Genomic DNA, 25,420 nt, shown 5'->3' on the forward strand with positions numbered 1-25,420 from the left:
GGAGAAAAAAAACAGATGCTGTTGCGGCAAGGCAAAGCAATAAATTCTCTATGTTATGTTTCTTTTCAAAACTCACCTCTCCTCAACAGTCAGTAATAGTGGCATGTCTGGTATGGAGTGCCACATTCTGCAATGCATTTTCCTAGAAACAATTGTCAAAGTATTTCATGCACTATTCACTGCCTGCAGAATGTGCAATACAACATGTCTTCCTTGCAAAAAAAAAAAAAAAAAAACACTTGGGCAATTCTGAACTTACCCCCTCTCCAGAATTCCCTTTTGTCCTTCCTCACATCTTGCCCAAAAGTTCACATTCTCCTTGGCCTTCTCTAATGTGGAACTATTATCAGAATTGTTTGCACTAGACAGGTCTATCTCATTATCTGCTGGACTAAGCAGAGTTGATTTTTTTTCTTTATGGCCAACATCTTCTGGTAACTCTGGGGTATTATTTGCATGAAAAAACATATGTGGAGATTCTGAATATGTGGATGGAAAACCAGGGATATTGGATTGCTTTGCACAGGAGGGCGTAATCATAGCCATGTCTTCTATGTGGATATTCAGCTGGTCATCATATGTTTGATTCAACGAAGAACACATTATATCGGACTTGTTCTTTGAGGACCTCTTGTACAGTTGCTTCCCATCCAGAGACCATGCACTTGAATCTATTGCTTCATTTCCCAAGTCAACAGACGCCATACCTAATACCTTTGAAAAATGTGGACAAGATGGCACGAGAGACACCATATCTGGTGCTTTCTTCTCAGTTATTTTTCTCGGAGCAGATGGGAAGCCAGGCAATTTAGAACTGATTGCACAAGTTGGGCGCAAAGCTACCATAAGCTTAATGAAGGCTTTATCATTTATTTCTCTGTACTGAGGAGGAACAGCATGTATGGACTGAACTTTTCTGCTTAATTGTTTTACCCATAATGGCCTTTCATTTACAGGCCATTGTAATTCTACCTCAGATAATATGTTTGATAGCATCCCAGATACATTTGAGACTGTTGGGAAGCAATGGAAAAGATAAACCATTAATTTGGGCTTTGGTGCAGATGGAAAGCCCGGGACACTTGCTTTCACTGGACAACTTGGCAAAATAGCATACATTCCTTTAAAACTCTCGTTGTCCGGATAAGCAATGTCTAGGTTGTCAAATGTGTACACTGGCAGACTCCTCATACAAAGAGCTTTCTCCTTAAAAAGCCAATTATATACCAAAGTCTTATCAACTTTGCTTTGAACTAAAGAGGGAAAGCCTGGTGTTTTAGCCATCTGTGGACATGCTGATAGAGTACCAGACATTATTTGTGTTTCAGGGATGAGCCAAGGTGCAGAAGGAAATCCAGGTGTTCTTGCTTTTCTTGGGCATGATGGTATCAATGACAGCATATTGCTCTCTGTAACTTCATACCGAGGACATGGACGGATTAAATGACACGGCTGAGATGCATTCGTCTTCATCCAAAATGGTTGAATGTCCTTTGGCCACTCCTTAAATGAATCTGAAGTGTTTGGAAGAATGTGTATGGCTGATATTCCAGTGACACAAGAGGTTGTTGGACATAGAGGCATGAGTTTTGTCATACAGAATGCAATGTCCTGTTTTCTTTTTGGTGCAGATGGAAAACCAGGAGTCCTTGCTTTCCTGGGGCAAGATGGTACTAAGTTCACCATCTCTGTTGACTGGTCCTCTTTCAGTATGCTTTGAACTAGAGGCAAACTGGGCTGGTTCCTTTGTGCTATTATCAGAGATGATTGATTGTTGGGTGGCCACTGTTGGAAGACATTCTGACTGGCAAGTTCTTTTGCAGATGCAAATCCAGCAATGCAGGAAATCGTTGGACAACATGGTAAAATCCTGACCATACTTGGTGCAACTGGTTTTGGAGCTGATGGAAATCCTGGAGCCTTGGGTGCTGCTGAGCAAGAGGATCTCAATGCAACCATCTTTCTTGCAGTTTCAAAATCCACCTTCACTGAAGACATTGGCAAAATTGGTTCCTTGTTTTTCCTCAAATAAAATACTAAATTATCTTTAGGCCAGGTTTCATCTGTGCAAATGACTGGATATCTTGAAGATAAACCTGGAACTACAGAGACATCTGGACATAATGGAAGAAGATCGCCCATACAGAACGGCAAAGACGGAAATCCTGGGATGCTGGCAGCTCTTGGACAAGTTAAATGTAGGGATATCATATTTTCCACAGTACTCTGGTCATACAGTGAGCAATCCATATCTTGAATATGTTTTGCTGATTTCTCCTTTTGAATTTTCTCTTTCAGTATCTTCACGGACTCATCCCAAGGCCACTTAGTGTCTTGAAAGGTTATAGATGGCATCCCAGGTGTAAAAGCAGTTCTCGGACAGGCTGGAAGAAGATATATCATACTGGGAACATATGGAGAACTGTCAAAATTAGGCTCTTCTCCTTCTTGTTTCACCCAAGGTGGTCGGTCTACAAATAAGTCTCCTATTTGATTCTCAGCTATGTCTTCAGCTAATATGGATGGTGACCAAGGAGAATGGGACTCTTTTGGGCAAGAGGGCAGTAAAGCAGCCATGCTTTTGGTGCTGAGGGACAGGGACATTAGAACAGAGATCAGAGGGAGGATGTAAAATGGATTTATAAATAATAATAAGCAAACAGACCACGACATATACAGTATTTGCATTTTATATTAATATAGCATAAGCTTCATATGTAACACAGTAACTATGCTGGCAAATTCAACGGACTTCACGTGCATCATTCAACACTTACCCTTCTTTAGTACGATCTGACTGGGACATTTCTGTATTTGTGAGCAGCTGTGGCACAGATTCTGGGCTGGCCTCTTGTGCTTCTATTTCTGCTAGTTGAGAGCTACTTTGAAAGGGCTCTGTCTTGTCTTTATGAAGAATCGCCTCATCTTCTGTCTGCTCATGTGCAGCTGAGTGTAAAACAGCCAGCTCAGCAGAGCTCTGTGAATTGTCTGACTGACTGATCTGGACCTCAGTTAATGGGCTGGTGAATGTAGGCACCGCAGCAGGTTCTGCAACATTTTCAAGGGCTGCGCTGGGGTGTATTTTATTTGTATCAGACAGCTCGGACTTTGGCAGCTCAAAATATGTGACATCAGTCATAGAAAGTGACTTTTGGTCACTGGGCAGCAGAGAGGTCATACTCTCTGGTCTAGGAGGAAAACACATCAGAACTGAGGAAGTGTGCTGGGAAGACAGCAAGAATGAAGAAATCTAAATGTGACTGCATTGCATCACCTTGAAAAAATGTGAATGACCATTTTCTGAAATTAATAAAGTGTTTAATAAAAGACCATGCTGAAACGCAAAGTAATAAAAAAAAATAACTGTATGAACATAACAACTTCATATATTTTCCCCTTCAGATACAAACTAATACAAAAAAGCTAATTAAGTGACTTTAACCCTGGATTTAAACCAAAGCCTCAGTAAACATTTCTAAAACTTAAAATTCAAAACTCTTTTGTTGCTTTTGTGACTTTGCTGTCCGTTGCCTAATTTGATTAAATTTATATCATAACATTGTTAACTTTTGGTTTTAGAGCAGTGTTAAAGTCTTCACAATTGTAAGTGATTATCAGCATTTATGAAAAACATTTAGAAACACATCAAACAACTTTCAGGTTGGTTCAACATAATATACAATACAATACAAACACAACATTTAAATAAAATTAAATAAAGAATAAATACATAAAATAAATTAGGCTTTTATTGTTTCATCAAAGATTTCCCCAAAAAGTCACCCAAAGTATTAAAATCCATACTCAAGCATACCAGATATTGAAATCAAATTGTCAGTGCTTTGCTGGTGTCAGCCAACATTTGTTCACTTCAATGCACTTGTTACTGAAATCAACAAATCAAAAACCTGTTTTCTACATATATGACTCACCCTTTTGCAGGCCGCACAACCTCAAGTCCAAAAACAGGCCGTTGCTTGTCCATACTGTTGTTTGGTTTTTGTTTGGCTATACTGATGACTCCGGCTCTGCGAGGTTGAGGTTCATGGTTTTGATGAAGATCTGTGGGCTTAGCGTCTGCATCCTCATCAGCTGTAGAAATATATACCCAGACACCACACAAGTATTACTAATAAGTCAAAGAAAACACTAAAATGTATATACGATACAATGAGAGGTTAGCTGTTAAAGCAGCTGTAGTGTATACTCACTAGAAGAAACTGTATTGGGACATTCCTCCTCTGCTAATACACTTAACTGTCTGTGTTGCTCTGAAACAGAAATGTCAAATATGCCATAATAATATAATATAGTATATCTTTAACAAATTATTAAGCACTAAAGCAGCATTCCAGCCTTCTACTGAGGCATTTTTAAAAATCTTATCCATCTGTTGCAGTTAACACAGAACATAAAAGAGGAAGTTCAAGTCTCATACATGTTTGTGAAGCTACAGATCTGCTGTTGGAAGATCGGTATTTAATAAAATTCATGCAAATCATACAAGCAACATGCATGAAACAACAAGGAACTTATCAATCTATTATCCATGTAAAAAAGTATACTTCCAATTAGCAAAAATGCATTAATTTGATCAAAAGACACTAAATGCATTAACATTTGTACAAACCATTTCAATTTCAGATAAACACGGTTCTTTTAAATGTTCTATTAATAATAAAAAAAATCTTAAAGCACAACTGTTTTCAGAATTCCTAATGATAAGAAGTGAAGAAGAACTAAATACATAAATAAATAACTTAGCAACCTCAAATTTTAAACAAAATAGTATATTTTATATTAATAGTTTGCTTTTGCAAAGTAATTTCATTCATGTGTCCTACAGGGGGTGTAACATCATTTAATATGATTTACAAAATAATTAGCAAAATATTTGCAATGTGTTTTCTGACTGTTGTTGATAATCTCCAAATTCTGTTCTCTTCTACAAAAGCATGTCTTGTTGAATCTTTTGTGTGTTTATGAAAAATAACATATTATTTAACATAATGCTGTCTTAAGACAATGTTTCAAAAAATAGTGAGTCAGAAACACTGAACAGTTTTATAAGTATGATGGATCAGTCCACTGGGAAGAATGGAATGTTTGGCTTTCCAACAGTGTACGGTTATGCAAGAAATGTTGAAGTGTGATCTAAAACAGATCTCACCAGCTCAAAGCATTTAAAATCAGTTCTCTGTTATCTACTCAATGTACAACACACATATTCACAGCAAACAAACACAGAATGAGAATGAAGCACAGAGAAGGATTCAGGCAAGCACATGTACCTGTGAGTGTGTCAGTGGAAGGGACTGAAATGGAGGCAATGGCAGGGGCTACAGTGGACGTTTGGGCATAAATGTAGGGGACAGGGATCGTGGATCGTGAGGGTGGGGGGAGAATGAAAGGAGATGTAGGGGCATTAACAGGAAGAGGGGCTACTGGTCTGCGCACATTAGGCCTAACCACTGTGGGCACAACCTGATGCCTCCATTCGTACGTCTGGACCTCTGGGAGAGGCTCTGAGGTTGACATTAACCAGAAGAGAATGGAAGATGACAGAAAAAGGAGAGAATGATTACAAAAGAAGAATGGGATGAGAAGGTGAGTGCAGAAAGGAAACTATTTAAAGGGTTTAGGTTCACCCAAAAATGACAGTTCTTTTACTTTTGTTCAGGTTCGTATGGAAGTAAATTAATGACACGTGTTTTTAAAGCAAAACCTAATGGTGAAGTTGACTGCTGGAGCAGATGGTGATTTACTGCTATTCCTACAGTAACCAGATATGCAACATATCCACTGAATGTACAAATACGGAAGAAAATTGGTAAAGTAAATTAAAATGACTGAAAATTGTCTGTTGAAAATTGTAGGAGGCATTTCTTTTTTTATTATTATAATATTTTGGAAATTAACTTTGGAATGTGAAAATTGATTGCTGAATTTGTAATAATAAAATGCATTTGAAATGTGTATGTTCAAAATATGTACACAGCTTAAAGGAATAGTTAACCTGAAAAAAAGAAGAAAAAAAAAGAAAAAGAAAAAGGCCATCCAAGATGTAGATGAATGGGTGCCGTCAGAATGAGAGTCCAAACAGCTGGTAAAAACATCAAAATAATCCACATGTAATCCACATGATTCCAGTACATCAATTAATGAATGTGAAGCAAAAATGTTTGTGCCTGTATAAGAAACAAATCCATATTTAAGATGTTTTAACTTCAAACCATTGCTTCTGGTCAAAATCCATAATAACACTTCCTCCAGTGAAAAAGTTTATCCAATGTTGTCCTTTCACATCAAAATCCTGTTTTCACTTGTAAACATGCTTAAACTGTGCATATTTCTCTCTTGATTCCGACAAGATTCAGTCCTTTTCACTGGAGAAAGTAACATTATGAATAGAAGACTCATATTTTAGCCAGAAATAAGAAGTTAAAATCATCATAATAATGGATTTGTTTCTTGCAAACACACAGATTTTCGCTTAACAAGAGGTCAATTGATGGACTGGAGTCATGTGGATTTCTTGTGGATTATTGTGAGGTTCTAATCAGCTGTTTGGAGTCTCATTCTGACGGCACCCATTCACTGCAGTGGATTTATTGGTGAGCAAGTGATGTTACTATAAATTCAGATTAAGAAACAAATTAATCTACATCATGGATGGCCTGAGAGTAAATATTCAACACATTTTCATTTTTGAGTCAACTATTTCTTTAAAATGCATTTAATTTAAAGAAATTGCATTTATTTTAATAGTGCTTTATACAATACAGACTGTTTCAAAGCATCTTAATAATAACTCAATAATTAATAAATAATAACACAAAGTTGTTATTGAGTTGATGTTGCAAAGTGACATTTATCATTATTTTACTTCCTAATACTATTTTCAAAATCCAGCAGTTTTGGAGCATCACGAGGGTAAGTAAATGATGGCAATTTTCATTTTTGGATGAATTTTCCCTTTAAAAAATTAGGCATGGTTGATTCAGGATTAGAAATTTCACAATATTCATGCTCCATTTAAAGGGCATCCAAAACCCCATAACAATGCATTATTTCTTTTAAATCTTGAACTCAACATATGAAAACGAGTTTAGTTTAACACATGCAAACAGGTTTAGAATACAGTTATCCTACAGTGTTTGCTCTCTACCTGATTCGGCAACAACAGGTGCAGTGACCATACGACCAACATCGGGAGTGGAACTTAGAGGAGCATCAGAAAGAGTGAGATGAGGAGATGACAAGAGAGTAGAGACAAATGGATACAGGGTGGACTGAGAACTAGACGTAGCAGCAGGAGCAATGGAGGGAGAAACCAGTGATGCTGGAGCAGGAGAGAGGATGGCAGCTGACAGGGTTTGAGAGCAAGACGTAGAGACTGACTCAACACTGGGCATCTCAGAGGAAGGAGCCACACTGGGAGATGTTACAGCAGGATTGAGACTAATGGTAGAAGAGTCCATTGGTTGAGGAAGCACACAGGATGAAGACATTGCAGGAAGGGGGACATACGTTAGGGGAGAGGTTTGTGCAGGAGGAGAGGAGATCACTGAGGCTGGATGACACTCTCTGTTAATGTGTTCTGGAGAGGTAAGGGGAGCAGGACACAGAGTAGGGTGCAGCTTAGGAGGCCTCCACTCTTTTTGCCAAGATGCTGGAGTTTACCATAGTAAATAATGATGGAGTGCATGTATGATAAGTAGACAGTTTTTACAGGGAAGAAAGAAGAAGAAAAAAGAAAAAGGTATGATTAGCATTGATTTGCAAATATGTTTGAAAAATATAATTATACATTTTTTAATTCAAATATTTTATGATACAGCCATTAGCTACTTGCTATTTTTAATTAGAGGAATGAGGTATTTATAATTAAGGGTAGGTGATATTGATATACTAGAGAGTCACCAACTTTTGGTTAATCTTTCCATAACATACAATTAACATATTTTATTCCAACATTTTGTGGTTGATTCTTTGCATCTGTAAAATATACTGAATTATACTTTTCAACTTTTAAGAGTACACAAGTATATGAACAGACTTGTAGCTAACAAAAATGGACTAAAAGCTATAAAACTCTTTCATAGAGTCTTTCAGTGACTTTATGGCTCTTTATTACCTCCAAATCATTTTCAGAAACCTGGGTAATCAACATGAAACTTAATTTTAAATGGCATCAAATTAAATCTGCCCCATGTACCTGTCTCAGTGGCAGAGGGCATGCTTGTAGGCTTTGTAAGGGCAGAGCCTGGCTCAGCCAATGAGGCGCGATACATTTTTGAGGGCCGTGGTGCAGGTAAAGTCATTGTGCCCTGAGGAGAAGAGCCAAACTCAAAGGAGGAGGGGTGTAAATCAGAAAGGGAGGAGTGTGAAGAGGGAAAACTCTGAGGTCTCCGGGTCTTGCTACGAGCAACCGAATGGGTGGCTAAGTCAAGGGAGAAAATGATGAGACAGAAAAGAGAAGAATGAAGAAAAGACAAAATGGAAGCAAGATGAAGCAGCAACAGGACAGATAAAAATGAAAGATATGCAAATATCAAATAAGCAAAAATACATTACACAGTTAATGCAAGCTACAATACAACTATTTAAAAGCTATATCTTTACTGATTTATTCTTTACCTTTCTGGGTTATGTCAGGCAGAGGAGTCTGTTGAGGGGATGAGGAGGATTGAGCAGAGGAAAGAGAGAAAGGTGTGCTAGTCCCAGGAAGAAAAGAGAGAGGCCTTTGGGGAGGAGCTGCACTGCCCTCAGCAGAGCGACTGCTCTCCATTAACTCAGACCTAGCAAGACCTCCAGACGGCCTTTTAGTGACAGATACAGCAACTTAAGGAGAGAGGGAAAATTTATAGCATGATGAGAGTAAGAGAGGGAAGAAATAGCAGAAAATAGAGTAAAGCTACAGCTTTGTGTAAATCTGTTGATGTGTGTGTTTAAAAGGAGGCAAAAACACTCATTGGAGTGAGGTAAATAAGGTTCATTAGATCAAGTTGTGATAGGGCAAGAATAATAAAAGTCAGGGGCTGGATATATAGCTGTTTGATGAACAAATTCACAGGGAGCTACAGCAGTTACTATGGTGGTCAGGCTGCTATTTCCTTAAACAGCAGCCTTAAAACTGTTTTCTGTTGTTTTTAACGGACAGTTTTTCAGAAGAAGTCAATTAAGATTCCTTTTAAAGAATCTAGAAGTGATGTACGTTCAAAGACAAATAAATTCTACAAAAGTTCCACACAATGCCTCTGCAGAAACAATCATTTGTAATTAAACTACATCATTTAAAAATAGCTGTCTCAGAATTTAATGCAAATATTCATGTAGTAATGTCATGCAGATATTCAGCATGAATATAACAAATTTAGTTTAAAGTAGTCAGAATGTGAGGCAGAAAGAAAAACTATGCACAATTGTTAGCTATATGGTCAGTTTATGAAATACACTACTGTTCAAAAGTTTGGTACTTAAAGACTTCATGTATAATACATTTTAGGGTTTAATGCATTATAATTTTTCATAATGTGCAGTGTAATACATTGCATATTTTTGTCAATAATTAAATCCAAATTTAAAATGCATATTGTAATTATAGTGTTACAATGTATTAACTGTGGTTACAATTATTCATAAGATTGAACAATACATTATAAGGTGCATTACAATAATGCCTTATACATAAAGGCTTTAAGTTAACCTTTTGCATATAAAAAGAAAGTTATTAATAATTATATATATATTGTTGTTCCTGTGGCTCAGTGGTAGAACATTGCATTAGCAGTGCAAAAGGTTGTGAGTTCAATTCCCAGGGAACACACATGCTGTTAAAAAACAATTGTATAGCCTGAATGCACTCGAAGTCACTTTGGATAGTGTTTGCTAAATGCATAAATGTAAACTATATATATACACGAGACCACCATATATTATACTTTAAATAATAATATATTTGCTTTCTTTTTGTTAGGCAAAAAATGGACTTCCATAGTACTATTACTTAACCTTTAAAGCACACCAATATCTTCTAAAAACATAAATGGTGAAAACATGTACTGTAAGTAATAAGACAGAAGAGTGAGTCTGTGGATGATCTATGAGGTATGTAGTATGGACATGTACACAGTGCAGTGGATGGAGACCAGCACAACTCTGTGGTGATCTGCTGCATTGCACCGGGTGGATGAGTGTTTGTACCTGAGCCGGTCGGTGGCTGGAAGATTTTGGGCAGGGCAGGTGGATGAGCACGTACAAATGCAGGTATAGTGAAGGCATATGGGGAGGGGCGTGCCTGCGGGACGCTGCCAGCAGCACGGGGGAGTTGGATACAGGAAGGGAAGAGGGGCGGGGCAGACGGGTCAAGAGCGGTGTATGACAGGGGGCGGTCCTGGAGAGGAACGTTAGGTGTAATGAAGGAACAGCTCATCCGCTCCGGTTCAGAATGAGCTGAGAGAAATGATGATGATCATGGAGAGGAACAGACAAAAACAGAGGAAATTAGAGTGAAGGTGCATTTGCTAAAGAAGAGTTGACAGGTAGCAGACAAAAAATGCAGAGAGATAAAGAAAAACTGATATGAGGAGGGAATAATTTAGTAGAGAAGTAAAGGAAACCAGGAAAAGATGCAGATCTTAGATTAACTCTGAGAAAAAAAGTGACCACTGGTATGCTGAGGTCATGGGAATGCATTATGCAATTTCACCCATTTTCTGACAGAGTTAAAACATTCCAATGAATCCAGTCTTTCCAAATGCTCTCTCAAACACAAGTTAGAAAGTGCATTACTTATGATCTTATTTCTATCTGATACAAAATGAAGAAGTGAAACAATTATATATTCTATTTATATATGTGTGTGTGTGTGGGGGGGGGGTGTATGTGTGAAAAGGTTTTTTGTGATATTCATGATCTCTACTTTTACATTTCTGGTTTTGGCTTTTAGATGCTTCCACAAGTTTAAGTAGTAACATTATGCTCAGTTATTATACTATATTACACTAAAGTAATTTACACTTGAGTGCATAATAACAATAATAATAAACAGGGGTGAACACACCAGATGTGCACCAATATATCCATGGTTTATGTATAAAATATTAAAAAAATATTAAATATACACAATAAGAAATATATAAAAATACAATAAATATGCATTTTTGTAATATTTATACACACAGACACACACTTTTGAATAAAAATAGAATGCAATGATGTGGAAGGTTCAAATTTTAATATTTTATTCACAGTACAACATAGATGACATATCAAATATTTAAACTGGGAAAATGTATCATTTTAATTTAAAATTTCATGGCATCAACACATCTCAAAAAAGTTGGACGAGGCCATGTTTACCACTGTGTGGCATCCCCTCTTCTTTTTATAACAGTCTGCAAACGTCTGGGGACTGAGGAGACAAGTCGCTCAAGTTTAGGAATAGGAATGTTGTCCCATTCTTGTCTAATACAGGCTTCTAGTTAGGGGTGTAACGATACGCGTATTCGTATTGAACCGTTCGTTGGAGTAATTAATTATATTTGAAAAAAAAAAAAAGAGAGAGAGAAAGAAATATAATGATATGCGTTCAACAAGGTAGCCCAATAACCCAAACAACGTAACAGGCAACGCCCCTGACACTCCCGAAGAAGAAAAAAACACCATCTTATATGTTTATGTTAGGCTACTCAGCAGGCGCTCGCTCACTCAGTACGCGCTGAAGGCTCGTTGCAAAATAGCCAATGCGTTTAACAGACTAGAAATGAGAAGATCCTCCAATAACCAACAGGTCTGGTGTTTGGGTGCACTTTGGATTCCCTTTAAGCTATAATGGTGATGGCAAGAGAGTGGTGGATAAAAAAACAACGGTATGTCGCATCTGCAACATGACAGGGTACACCAGCGGGATTACAAAAAAAACAAAAAAAAAAACAGCGGGAATATCTGGGATATATGCGTCAGTACTATCTGGGAAAAGACGAAAAAAAGGAGAAACATGCACGCAGCAAACTATCCCTGCAGCATTTAGACACTATAGCTTACAGGGAATCCAACCCAAACACCAGACCTGTTGGTTATTTTAGGATCTTATATTTCTGGTCTGTTAAATGCATTAGACATTTTGCAACGAGCCTTCAGCGCGTGCTGAGTGAGCGAGCGCCTTAGGGGCCGTTCACATATCGTGCCTAAAAACGCGTGGAAAACGCTAAGCACGTCTTTCTCCTCCTTTCCAAAGCGCTCGGGCAGAAGCGCTCATGAGGCGTCTGTCTTTGCTAAGCAACAATGACGTGCTCTCTCCATGAGACGCGGAAATTTCAGCGAAGGATAAATGGATTTGCAGCTCTAAAAATCGCTTGCAGTAGCTCTGCTACTGAATTTATTTCAAAATTGCAATCCATATACAACTATGATCAGCTGTTCCTTCATCTTGGCTGAGCTCTCAACGTTGTTACGGGAAAGGATGAAGCTGATTGGTTGGTTCTTGTCACATGACCCGCGGTGCGCTTGCGGCATTCTGAAAAGTTGAGATGTTTTTACATTTTGCTGTATCTAAAACGTATCGAACCGAACCGAACCGAACCGTGACATCAGTGTATCGTATCGAACCGAACCGTGAATTTTGTGAACCGTTACACCCCTACTTCTAGTTGCTCAACTGCTTAGGTCTTCTTTGTCGCATCTTCCTTTATGAAGCGCCAAATGTTTTCTATGGGTGAAAGATCTGGACTGCAGACTGGCCATTTCAGTACGCGGATGCTTCTTCTACGCAGCCATGATGTTGTAATTGATGCAGTATGTGGTCTGGCATTGTCATGTTGGAAAATGCAAGGTCTTCCCTGAAAGAGACGACGTCTGAATGGGAGCATATGTTGTTCTAGAACTTGAATTTATCTTTCAGCATTGATGGTGCCTTTCCAGATGTGTGGGATTGTCCTGTCCTCTTTAGTCCGAATGACATGGCATCCCATTTTTACAAAAAGAACTTCACATTTTGATTCGTCTGACCACAGAACAGTTTTCCACTTTGCCACAGTCCATTTTAAATGAGCCTTGGCCCAGAGAAAACGCCTGCGTTTCTGGATAATGTATAGATATGGCTTCTTTTTTGACCTATAGAGTGTTAGCCAGTAACGGCGAATGTCACGGTGGATTGTCTTCACCGACAGTGTTTTCTGTAAGTATTCCTGAGCCCATGTTGTGATTTCCATTACAGTAGCATTCCTGTATGTGATGCAGTGCCGTCCAAGGGTACGAAGAACACGGGCATCCAGTATGGTTTTCCAGCCTTGACCCTTACACACAGAGATTGTCATGCACTGTAGATGATGAAAACATCAAACTCTTTGCAGTTTTTCTCTTAGAAACTCCTTTCTGATATAGCTCCACTATTTTTCACCGCAGCATTGGGGGAATTGGTGATCTTCTGCCCATCTTGACTTCTGAGAGACACTACCACCCTGAGAGGCTCTTTTTCTACCCAATCATGTTGCCAATGGATCTAATAAGTTGCAAATTGGTCCTCCAGCTGTTCCTTATATGTGCATTTCCGGCCTCTTATTGCTACCTGTCCCAACTTCTTTGGAATGTGTAGCTCTCATGAAATCCAAAATGAGCCAATATTTGGCATGACATTTCAAAATGTCTCACTTTCAACATTTGATATGTTTCTATATTCTATTGAGAATAAAATATAAGTTTATGAGATTTGTAAATTATTCCATTCCTTTTTTACTCACAATCTGTACAGTGTCCCAACTTTTCGGGAATCGGGTTTGTATTTATTTATTTATATATTATTATATTTATTTATATTTTTATTATATATAAATAATTTAATAATGTGAAAGAATGCGAAAAATAATCTTAATACATAATATTATATAAATATCAGCAGATCACGTGTCAAATATTCAATTAGGACTATAAAAATTTATAAAAAAGTGTTCCACAATTGTGATTCAAGTATTTACCAACCTAAAACCACCATGATACAAATTGAGCAGTGTGAATTTTTTAATACGATGTTGATTCCAGTGTTAAGGGAAGAAAGAGAGTGGAACTAGAAGCCAGAGCATTCAGTAATCTACCTGTGTCAGAGGGACCTGTGTCTACAGCAGGTCTCCAGGCTTTGTCATGTATTCTCCTAGCAGGAGGAAGAGGATCTGACCACATACAGGAAGAATAGAGCCAAAGGCAAAGAATGAAAAAGAAAAGCAAGATAGCAGTTGAGAAAAAAATAACCAAAAAGAAATAAACAAATAAACAAATCTACAACGTGAATGAGAGATAATATTGTCAGATTCTGTGTCTGTCATGGCTAACCACATGGAAGCTACCTTTAAATTAAACCTATATTTAACCCTCTAACTCTAGCACACTCTATTCTAAATGTACCTTTTTTTTTAAAGTGCCCCTTTTAGACTTGCACTCTATTCATTTACTAACTGCTTGTTTTCTTTAAAAAAAAAAGCTTCTCTATTATTTTTTGTATTCTATCTATTTGTTTTCTTTTTATTTATTATATAATAATAATAAAAAATTTGCTACATGTACTGCCCTAAGCTAACTGAGACTTGTTATAGCACTTGCATATTATTGCTCTTTGGTTGATTTTGATTGCTTCCATTGCTCTCATTTGTAAGTCGCTTTGGATGAAAGTGTGTGCTAAATGACTAAATGACTAAATGTAAATCTGAAATACAGTATTAAACTTGGGCAAACATTAAATAAACTCAATACATCCAAACAACTAAAAACAGCAAACAATCACCAAGTTATCTACATCCACATCAATTTTCATAAATCAGGAAACCACACAATGCCAAGGGTGGAAAAAATGCGAATACCTTTTCAGAACAGGAAATGCCTGTTTCTAAACTTGTTTCCAAACTTCTAGGTTCAGCTTCAAATTTTCTAGTGTGTGTACTTAAGACTGAGAGTACATGTATATGTCAATATTACCTATTACAGCTGTGGCCATTTTCACTGCCGCATTCATTCTTCTGTCCTCCTCTTCATCGCTGTCATTGAAGTCATCCAGGTTTCCAATGTCGGACTGCTTCAAACTCATCAGACTCGCCAGACTTTGCATGTCTTCATCACTGAATGCACAACACAGAATGCAGCACTAGTGAAAATAATTGAAGGCCTACTGAAACCCACTATAGATCAGTAAAGTACAGAAAATTCAGTTGATTCTGTATGTGTCATGTGCTTGGACTGATGCTTCCCCATCATTACAAAGATCTAGAGAAACACAACTGGAACACACTGAACTCACGTAGCTTTGCCCTCCTTCAGGAAGACACAGGACAGTGTGAGTTTAAGTGTGGCATCCAACACTTTCACAGACAGAGGCTTTAGTGTAAGCGTCAGGTCAAACTGAGCCGGGGTCACGCTTGCGTACTTCTTCATGTTCACATCCACTGATGCTAAAACCTTTCGGTGGCCCTTTGTTTCCTGTGGATGTTAGAGCACAGTACCTTCAAACTGTAGTGTACTGCAAAATCAGTGAAGACATCACAACATAGTTCGAGACATGCTTTTTCAAAAACGCTGTCTTTTGATGACAAAATCATGCAAAAGAGCAAGAACAATACATAAAATGTACAACTTGACCCATTTCTGTGAGAGCCCTTTATTAAATGGAGAAAAAGAGGCAGGGGGTGGCCCATACTTTTAAACCAAAACAGAAATGCTATTGTGGATGAGGTTAGCTAACAGCTAAAATTGCTAGCAGCACCTTTAATAAACAGGGTGAGATTATACAGTAAACAGACTCACATTCTCTATGATGAAAGTCCAGTCTTTGTCCTCAAATTCATCTGCATTTGGATCCTAAAGGGAAAGGGAATTATTAGTTTCTTATTAGTTTATTACTTGCAAATTTAAGCACTGTATCACAAATTATCTGCTACTATTCAAAAGATGATTTTTAATGCTTTTGAAAGAAGTCTTTATATGCTTACCAAAGCTACATTTATTTAATTAAAAAGACAGTAACGACAGGAATATTGTGAAATGTTTTTATAATCTCTTATGATCTTTTATATTTTTTTAAATAGTCTTATAAACTATTATATATTTTATAATATTTTTTAAAACATAATTTATTCCTGTTACGATAAAGCGAATTCTCAGCATCATTGCTCCAGTCCTGTTTCACATGATGCAAATGCAAAATGAAAATATGCTGATTTGGTACTTCATTTTCGTAAACAGTTGTGCTGCATATATATATTGTCTGAGGAACAGCATTTATTCGAAATAAGTTTTTAACAATATAAAAGATTGAATCATTTAAATCATAATTGCTAAATAAAACTATGCATTTCTTTAAAAAAAAAAAAAAATCTAACTCAAACTTTTGAATTGCATTTTACACTGATTTCTTTTTATATCATATTATATATTCACCTTAAAAAGAGTGACAGTGATATCCACACTCTCAGCAACCTGCCAAACCACAGTCCCCCTGTATGGGTTCTTGATACCTGGTTGCCAGCCATGAAGCTAATAATGAAACAGAAAATCTTAACATGACAGCTGCCTGGATGACGATTATGCACATTTCTTCATTAAAAAACACACATTAATAATAATGTATAGTACAGCAAAACACTATCCAACCATAATCTTAAATGAGATAAAAACAACTATTATGTGTTGTTCTGTACTTACAACTTTACTTAACTTAAATAACTTTACTATTCCAGTAGCTATTAAAACACCTGTAATTCTATATGAATAAGATGAAGTTAACCTAATGACAGCTGCAAAGCTATAAATGTGTGAACAATAACACTAGAAACCCACATCCTCCGTTTACCTTGCTGCAGATGCGTCTGTTTCGTCTGGTCCAAACCACTCGAAGTTTGTCTGGCTGCCTGTGAATGACAAATAACATCAAATAACACAGTACAATACAACTACATCATAGCTCCTGTTCCACACTGAAAGTACATATACTAATATTTAGTTTTAGTAAACATGTAATATTGCATAAAGCTGTATTTCACGCCACAAAGTACTGACTTTTGAAAGTATTCATGAAACTCAGAAAACATAACTAGGACTTTCACCTAAAATTCCCTTGGTAATTGCTTTAAGGAAGTTAGTCTCCATCAGCAAGAAGAAGGAAACTACTATCATGCGCACTCAGTTTGGTTATTAGGTTACTCATCTGACCCACATGCAGGAAAGCATTAGCTGGGTTTCAGTGCATGGAATGCTGTAGCGTCTTTAAGATCGAGTGAAATTATTTGTTCCTGTTCAAACAGGCTAACACTGTGTCATAATGTGAGCAATCGCAGAACAAAATATGTTTCTGCTATTTAAAAAAATAACTTGGAGACTCAACATGAGGTGCAGAAGGGTCAGTATCCAACACCTGTGACACATCTTAAAATATGTCCATGCTAACATTCTGGACAAGCAAAGCATATAGCTGAAAAATAATTAGATAAGAGGGTTCACATCATGAGGAATCATTTGAGATAAAAGAGTTCACTGTACTATGAAAACATACTGTAATTTTCATCTCAAACCTCTAAAAACACCATTTAATTAAACCAAGGTACAAAAAGGATTCGTTCTATACTTACAGTGAAATTATTTTAATCTATTTTTACATTTACATTTAAATTTTTTTTTACATAAAAACCTATCACCTATTACCTATTTTTACAAAAATTGTCATAAGTAGTGCAAGTCATTTGTAAGCTTCAGTAACTGAGTATTAGCAGAGTGGGGTGTGATGAGGGTTTCCCTTTAGTGTGGTTGTGGGAAATATAACCTGAGCCTTGTTCTCCTTTTCCCCAGTGTGTTTACGTCAGTCTGATCTCTCTTCTCTCAATGGAGGGTGTGGACTCTTCTCACAATAACATGGTAAGATCAGCTGTGTAACTTACATACACAATGCCACTTCCCCATGGAAGTCTTTTTGGCTCAAATGTCTAATTTTTAACCAGTTTTTCTGTTTACCAATTACCTTAATGTTTATTAAGTTCCCTCATTGTATAAAGTTAAAAAATTAAATTTTCCATTTTTGCAAGTGAAAAAGAAACAAGTCAGCTTACATTTTACATTTATTGTTTTTTTTTTCTATGAAATAACTGTTTTGTTTTATTTTCAGTAGCCTACCAGTTATATACATTAGGGTTTTATGTTATCTTATAGGGGTGTAACGGTACACAAAAATCACGGTTCGGTACGTACCTCAGTTTTAAAGTCACGGTTCGGTTCATTTTCGGTACAGTAAGGGAAAGAAATGCAAACATTAAACTGCAGGTTATTAATTACTATAAACTTTGTTTAACAATTTGTTTTCACTTAAAAAAATACTTTTTAATAAAATATATATAAAATAAATAAAGAATAAGAAATAAAATACTGCTGCAAAGTTCTCCACTAAATAAAATACTCTCAGTCTCAAACCTATATCATATAATAAAATATAATGAAAAATATAAATAAATAACTATGATTACAGTGCAGCATTATCAATTGAGTAGCTTGTAGGCCTGCTCAAATTAAAAAAATATATATAACCTTTCCAAAGTGTAAAGAGCAGCATGAACAGTTTCAGTTTTTAGACCTGCTCAGATTTCGTTATTGCGTTGGACCGATCGGAATTAAGGGCAAAGGTCTGTTTTTTTTTTACTATTTCAGTAGGTTGGTAGTTTAACATTATATCAGTTAATGAACGTACTGCATATTTAAGTTCAATCAGTAAAACCTAAAATGTTATTTATATATTTGTTGTATTTCTGGCAACCACAGCTGCTGTTTCTTACCATAAATTACACAATTTATTTTGTATTACACAAAAGTACAAAAAACACACTATTATTTATACATGCAGTCAGATGACTGTGCAGTTATGCAACTCTCATGGGGCAGGTCGGGCATCCCATGCAACACACCTGTAACATCTATCACTCAATAGTACTGTACATCTGGAAAAGTGCTGATTGGTCAAATAAATGGGGGAATAAGTGCTTCTATAAAATAATTTCCTCAAACTGATGAAAAACCAAATGATTGCAGTAGACTGTCTTCGCATGCTAACATGACATTTGAGTCATAATAAAGGAAAGGAAAGGCGGAGAGAGAAAATCGAGGGCCTCTGGGTCTCGTATTGCAGGTCAGTGTCAGCAGCAGCTGCGTGAATGGATGCAAGAGGCCAAGCGACGTGGTGACAGAGTCATGGGGTCCACAGAAATAGACTGGGAAATGGGACACACATTGATATAAAGCGGCTGAAACACTGTGCTACATCTATTAAACTGCATATGAAGGGAATCAAATTTTATGCTTTTTAAACAACTATTTAGATTTGAGGTATTAGATGGTGCGATGTTTAATCTTAAAAGTAAATGTTACACTTTTTTCATATATATATTGTGTAAAATAATATAAATAACCCAGTTCATACATTACGAATCAAAGATTCTAAATGTTTCATTTGTAGAAGTCTTGTAACACTGACCACATTCAAGAACTAGCCGAGTCATTTAACTGACAGAATCAAACAGCTGTTCAGAGGTCAGACATTGTTAAGTCATGTGACTACACAAGGCACACTGTCAATGGAGCACAGAGAGGGCTGCAGTGGCCACAGAAGTCAGATGACATCATCACAGCATCAGCTAATATTACTGAATGTTCCATGAAATACACTAGTGTTCAAAGCTTTGGGGTCAGTAATATTTTCGAAAGAAAATAATACTTGTATTCAGCATGGGTGCATTACATTCATCTAAAGTAAATAATAAATGCATTTTAAAAATTTCAAAAGTATTCTATTCCAAATAAAGAATTCTGAAAAATTGTTGGAAAAAGTTCTAGAATTCAGAAAAAATTGTGTTATGGTCTTCAAAATTTTTTTAGTGGCACAATTGTTTTTAACATTGATAATAATAATAAATAAATAATTGTAAATCAGCAAATGATTTCTGAATGATCAGTGGCAGTGAAGACTGGGGTAATGATGCTGAGACTCCAGATATCACACAAATAAATTACGCATTCAAATTACTGCGGTCAAAATGATTAATCATGATTAATTGCATCCAAAATAAAAGTTTTTGTTTACATAATATGTGTACTGTCTTAATTTAATATGTATTATATATATATATATATATATATATATATATATATATATATATATATATATATATATATATATATATATATATATATATATATATATAATAAATATACACAGTACACAAGCACACATATATAATGTAAACAAAAACTTTTATTTTGGATGTGGTTAATCACGATTAATCTGTTGACAACACTAAAATATATTACAATTATTAAAAATGTAAAATTATTATTAATATATTATAAAACAGGTAACTATTTTACAGTTTAATAATATTTCACAACATTGCTGCTTTTATTGTTTTTTATTAAATAGTGAGTAGGAGAGTTCAAAAACTACTTTTTTGAACAAAAGTGTATAAAAAGCTAAACGTAGTGTTTTCAAAGTGAACAACAATGTAGTGTCTCTAAGTGAACATGTTTCAGCTAATAAATAAAGTAATGTCTAGTACAACATAGGATGTAATAGTTCTGTCTTCTTTCTAGGCTTGATGCCTATTTTTCAGTAAATAAATAAAAACAATAACCAACATTTTAATCGTTCCAGTCATTCCCCATACTACAAATTCTTCTGAGCTAGCCATGTTTCTCTTAAATCTCTATGATAAAGACAAGAATATGGTTACTTATTATCCTTCTACTAACATTGTTTTGAAGGAATATCGATTACCACAAAAATTCACTGACACATGATGCTAATGCACATTATGATGTTGGCTGTCAGGAAAATAATACATTTTCAAGATTGACGGCCTACAATTCAGAAGCATTTATTTGCTAAAAGGGATAATTGAGAGAACTGCATTGAAATTATTGCAGATTTAGATGACTGAACTCAACTAATAACTCAGGAAATAAAGGACACTAGAACTCTTTATATATGAAACACATCCTTCCTAAACATATTAAGACATAGTCTGTGTCTAATGCAAGGTCTGTTTGGATTTGCAACACTGACAAGAAGTCTGGCAAACCTGACTGATTTTTTTTCTGAATGTTTATTAAAAATCATTTTTAATGTTTATATATGTTTAATTATTATGTACCATGGTCATGCGAGACACAACATTTTGTTCCATTTCCACACACCTAGAATAAAGCTCCACTTGACTTGACCTGAAACTGTGCTTAATGAATGAGTAGGACATTAAAATCAAGGAAAACCAATCAACAAGTGCTCAAAAACATCCCAGAATGCACCTCTTGCACTTTAGAAAAGGAGTGTGCAGAGCTGCGATCTAGATTAAACGCTAGCAAATGTGATTGAACAAAAATGTTTTTGAAATAGTGAAATACATATAAGACAGAGACTACATGCATGACTGAATGTTAAAATAAATGCCTCTGGTTAGTACCTTGGCTTATCAACATGTCTAGGACCCTCCCATCAGCATCAGAATGGAAGAGTATCACATAAACAGGGCTTAATGAAGTTGGTCTGTAGCTGCTAATCAAAGTGTCCTTTAAGATGCGCTTCAAGTGGAAGCATTAAGATGTATGTGTTCGAGAGAACTGAAAGTAAAACGGAAAAGAAGAGGAACTAATAACAAAACCCACTACTACAAACAGAAATGTGCTTGCCAGAGTCAACAAGCCATCATATACTGTCCGTTGATGTCCCACAGCACACTGACAGTAAACGACACCATCCCTACACACTGTAACCGCACAAGTTCTGTTGTTTATAATGAGAGCGATGCGTTCTAATTTTATAGCGTCGCGTCGCTTTCTAAACGGGTGTCAATGTAGCTACGTCAACCTTTAAAGAAGCGTTAAACATATAGTGTGTAACAACAGTACATGATAATGAAAAGAGAAATCGCATTTCTTACCACTTCTTAGTGCACTCAACGGTGAGTTCTTGAAAGGACGCGGCAAACTGGAACTTCGTCGCTCTTTTGCCAGCGCGCTGAAGTCTCTTCCAAACCGATGTCATGATGACTGCACTTATATTAGACAAATCCTCACAGAAGAGACCGCTGAATTAAAAGTGCATCGTGGGAACTGCTGTGTCACTTCGCCTTCCCCGATGTTTCAGGGACAGTTCCGCGCCCCCATGCTCCAAATGTCAAAGTGAAGGCTGCAGAAGATAAGCGCAGACAGATCAGAGGAAACATATCTATAACCAACCACTTGGGTTGAAATGATATATCCTGCACAGCAAACCCTTAGAATGGCGGGGAAACAGAAATGCAGCGGTTTTATATAGTTTATATATTTATATAGTCAATGTAATAAGACAATAAAGAGTTTGGCTATAGGAAGAATAGCCTTATTTTCCTCATTAAATTAATAGTGTAGCTATTTTAATATAGCCATTTTTATGTAAAAGGGCTAACGTTTTGATTAAAAAGTCCATAATTAATATATATATATATATATATATATATATATATATATATATATATATATATATATATATATATATATATATATATATTAATAGCAATATTATATACACTGTAAACGTATTTTTCTAAGTTGTAAAAAAGATAATGTATATATTCACAGTTAATAGCAATATTATATACTCTGTAAACTTATTTCTCTAAGTTTCTAAGTTGTTTACAGTTATTCCAATGTATTACTTGCTGTTTCTCTATAACAGTAAAATTTACTAGCAATTTCTATGTGATTTTTTTTCTACACCATTAATATTTTTTGATGTTTTACTGTTTAACAGAATTAAAAAAAGGCTGTTTATTGATAAATTACAATGTGACAACATGTCCCACCATTGTGAGCACGTAAAATGAACTTTACAAATATTACCAGGAACAAAGAAAATGTGAAAGTACAGATCTTTCCTTCTGGGGAAGGCAAAGTAATATTTCTTACCTTGCCATGGGAAGCAGTTTGTCTTGTTGAAGTGAATGGTGGTTGGCAGGGCTATTGAGATGACTCTGTGAAAGGTTAAAGGTCACTGTTACCTCATTTGCAAGCAGTTTTTTTCACTGTGCTTTAAACAATAGAATGAAACCAAAGACTAGTGTCAGCAAGAGTGGGATATTACTTTGCATTGCTTCTATAAGTAATACAGGTGACTGTTAGTTCTTGCTCAGTACAGTCATACTGTTAGGTGTGGCTAAAATAGCAGCGGATAGCCTGATGTTATGTTATCTTATTATGACCTGAGACCAGTTTTGTAGACATCATAGCATCATTTTAATCCTAATATGGGCACCTGGAGCTGATTCTAGATCAGTGTGAGTGGGACAGGCTGGAACTTGCCCCTTCTGATGAAAGTTTAGATTTGCTCAGGTGTGGCAAGTCCAAAACCAAAGGAGAAGTTCTGCACGCAAAGCAAGATAAAAATCTCTGAAGCTCTGCTTTGTTCTAGTCTTTAGAAAAGATGACCAGATCTAAAATAGATCCACTGAGATCTTCTATCCAAAATGCTCTTGTATTCTATTACAGCAATTTCTCTTCTGAAGTCATCTCTGGAATATGACAACAGATTCATTTAATTATTTTAATTTAATTAGTTGGATCATTTTAATTTGTTCATCAAGCCAAGAAAAGGATTGGGAAAGGGGGGGGGGGGGGGGGGGGCATAATATAAACATAAGGATCAAGAATAAGGTTCTCGCTCACAGCCGTACACTTCTACTTCCTGTTAGTTGAGCTTGTCGTGGTTTCAGTACTTCCTGTTTTCCTGTGACATTGACCTCCTCAAGTACCAACAGCAGGAAATGTTCTAAAAGAAGACAAATCTAAGCGTCATTGGTACATTTCTTAGTTTCATCTTTAAACAATTTCAGCCATAACAATGACTGCTTACAAACTGGACACCATTCAAAAAGTTCAGTAAACTGATCAAAAGTGTCAGTAAACACTTTCACATTGTTACCGATTTTATATATATATATATATATATATATATATATATATATATATATATATAAATGTGCTAAAACCTTCTATTTATCAAAGAATCCTGAAAACATATTCAAAATAACAGTTATTTTAAATGGCAATAATATTTCAAAATATATATATAGTTTTTTTCCATATTTCTGACCAAAAACAATGCAGCTTTGGAGAGTCTTGTTTCAAAAAACATTTTTGAAAATAAGTTGTGTAAGGGACAAATTATATAATCAGCATAACAATCAGAGTGAAAAACTATATGAAAATATTTCGACAGGTTTGCGCCACTTCTGGCGAATGAAATTACCTTTAATAAAAGCACCAACTGAACTGGCTTGAACTTGATAAAACATTTATTAAGATCTGATGATCATGTTCTCCAAGAGCATATTGTACTTCAATGGAAACAGGAACATCTGACCTTCTGAACAACGGGATTCATGTGAACCGTGTCACATATTTACTTACATTTGTCTGATTACCTATGAAGAGTACATAATTTTTTTTATTTCACAATTTTATACAATTAAATTAGATTTTATGGACATTTCAATTGATATTGATTGTGCTCTCAACTCACTTTATTTGGGAAAATGTTAATCATATTTTTTACATTCATTGTATTTTTTTATTTTTTTTAAGTAACTGATTTAAACAATTATCACCAATAAGAAACAGAAGGTTAAGAACTGCCTCAAACCTAGATTCCAGATGTCCAATCTATCATCTTGCATTCTATAAGAGCACAATATGAACAATAAACAATGTGAACTTAATTTCACAGGAAGATAACATTTCATGACCTTTCAACACACATCACTTTCTAGTTTGGAAAACTACATTGTGTCAATGTTACCCCATCTGTTCACGATCAGGGATAACATTTAAACCAGCGTGACAAATATAGAAATGCATGTAACACCTGCTAACTGTCAATCTGAATGAAAGAGCATATGACAGTGTGAAAGCATTAGGTACTTTGGTAACAAGGTCATATGTATCCACCACATGCATGTGTCAAAAATGGCTTTAATATATTTAAAATGTTTTTAATGTGTTAAAGCCAATGAAATGTTAAATGTTTGATTTAATGAGCTCTATACTGACCTGATGAGGATTTGAAAAGGTTAGGGCCAGCGGGTTTTGGAAAAATGCTGTTTATGCTTCATGGTCCTTACGGTAAATGAGCGGGGAACCCCCCCATAATTTCTTCAGCTCCTCTGGGAAGTTCACGTCACACCTCCTTCAGTCAAGGACTTGTGTCCTGTGTTTGTTAACAGATGTCAGCAGTTCTGCCATTAGGATAATTTGAGGAGAAACAATCTTACTCATTTCCTATTTTTATCCTATGGGTTTGCTATTTACAGACTATTTTTTTGAAGCTTATTAAACTACTGTTTAATTCAAGTGACTAAAATTGGGTTGAGGT

General features: G+C 35.9%; 1 protein-coding gene across 16 annotated transcripts in view; it reads right to left on the reverse strand.

Moving 5' to 3' along the window:
• Window positions 1–25,244, reverse strand: part of ehbp1l1a (EH domain binding protein 1-like 1a) — a 38,397-nt gene extending 13,153 nt beyond the window's left edge. For 4 of the 16 annotated variants that reach the window (XM_052562105.1, XM_052562109.1, XM_052562107.1 and 1 more), the window contains exons 1-20: window positions 25,099–25,244; window positions 23,716–23,818; window positions 22,960–23,024; window positions 21,954–22,201; window positions 16,835–16,892; window positions 16,423–16,518; window positions 15,790–15,843; window positions 15,287–15,465; window positions 14,968–15,107; window positions 14,094–14,168; window positions 10,207–10,455; window positions 8,641–8,844; window positions 8,219–8,443; window positions 7,169–7,672; window positions 5,292–5,525; window positions 4,212–4,271; window positions 3,933–4,092; window positions 2,778–3,188; window positions 260–2,587; window positions 77–142 (exon numbers count right to left, since the gene is read on the reverse strand). In XM_052562105.1, the coding sequence (XP_052418065.1) occupies window positions 77–142; window positions 260–2,587; window positions 2,778–3,188; window positions 3,933–4,092; window positions 4,212–4,271; window positions 5,292–5,525; window positions 7,169–7,672; window positions 8,219–8,443; window positions 8,641–8,844; window positions 10,207–10,455; window positions 14,094–14,168; window positions 14,968–15,107; window positions 15,287–15,465; window positions 15,790–15,843; window positions 16,423–16,518; window positions 16,835–16,892; window positions 21,954–22,057 (5,147 nt within the window). In that variant the 5' untranslated portion in view covers window positions 22,058–22,201; window positions 22,960–23,024; window positions 23,716–23,818; window positions 25,099–25,244. The remainder of the gene's footprint in view (window positions 1–76; window positions 143–259; window positions 2,588–2,777; window positions 3,189–3,932; window positions 4,093–4,211; window positions 4,272–5,291; window positions 5,526–7,168; window positions 7,673–8,218; window positions 8,444–8,640; window positions 8,845–10,206; window positions 10,456–14,093; window positions 14,169–14,967; window positions 15,108–15,286; window positions 15,466–15,789; window positions 15,844–16,422; window positions 16,519–16,834; window positions 16,893–21,953; window positions 22,202–22,959; window positions 23,025–23,715; window positions 23,819–25,098) is intronic. The other 12 variants (XM_052562114.1, XM_052562113.1, XM_052562104.1 and 9 more) reach the window with 11 other exon arrangements.
• Window positions 25,245–25,420: the final 176 nt, after the last annotated feature.

Source organism: Carassius gibelio, chromosome B7, assembly GCF_023724105.1.
Source record: "Carassius gibelio isolate Cgi1373 ecotype wild population from Czech Republic chromosome B7, carGib1.2-hapl.c, whole genome shotgun sequence".
Lineage (NCBI taxonomy): Eukaryota > Metazoa > Chordata > Actinopteri > Cypriniformes > Cyprinidae > Carassius > Carassius gibelio.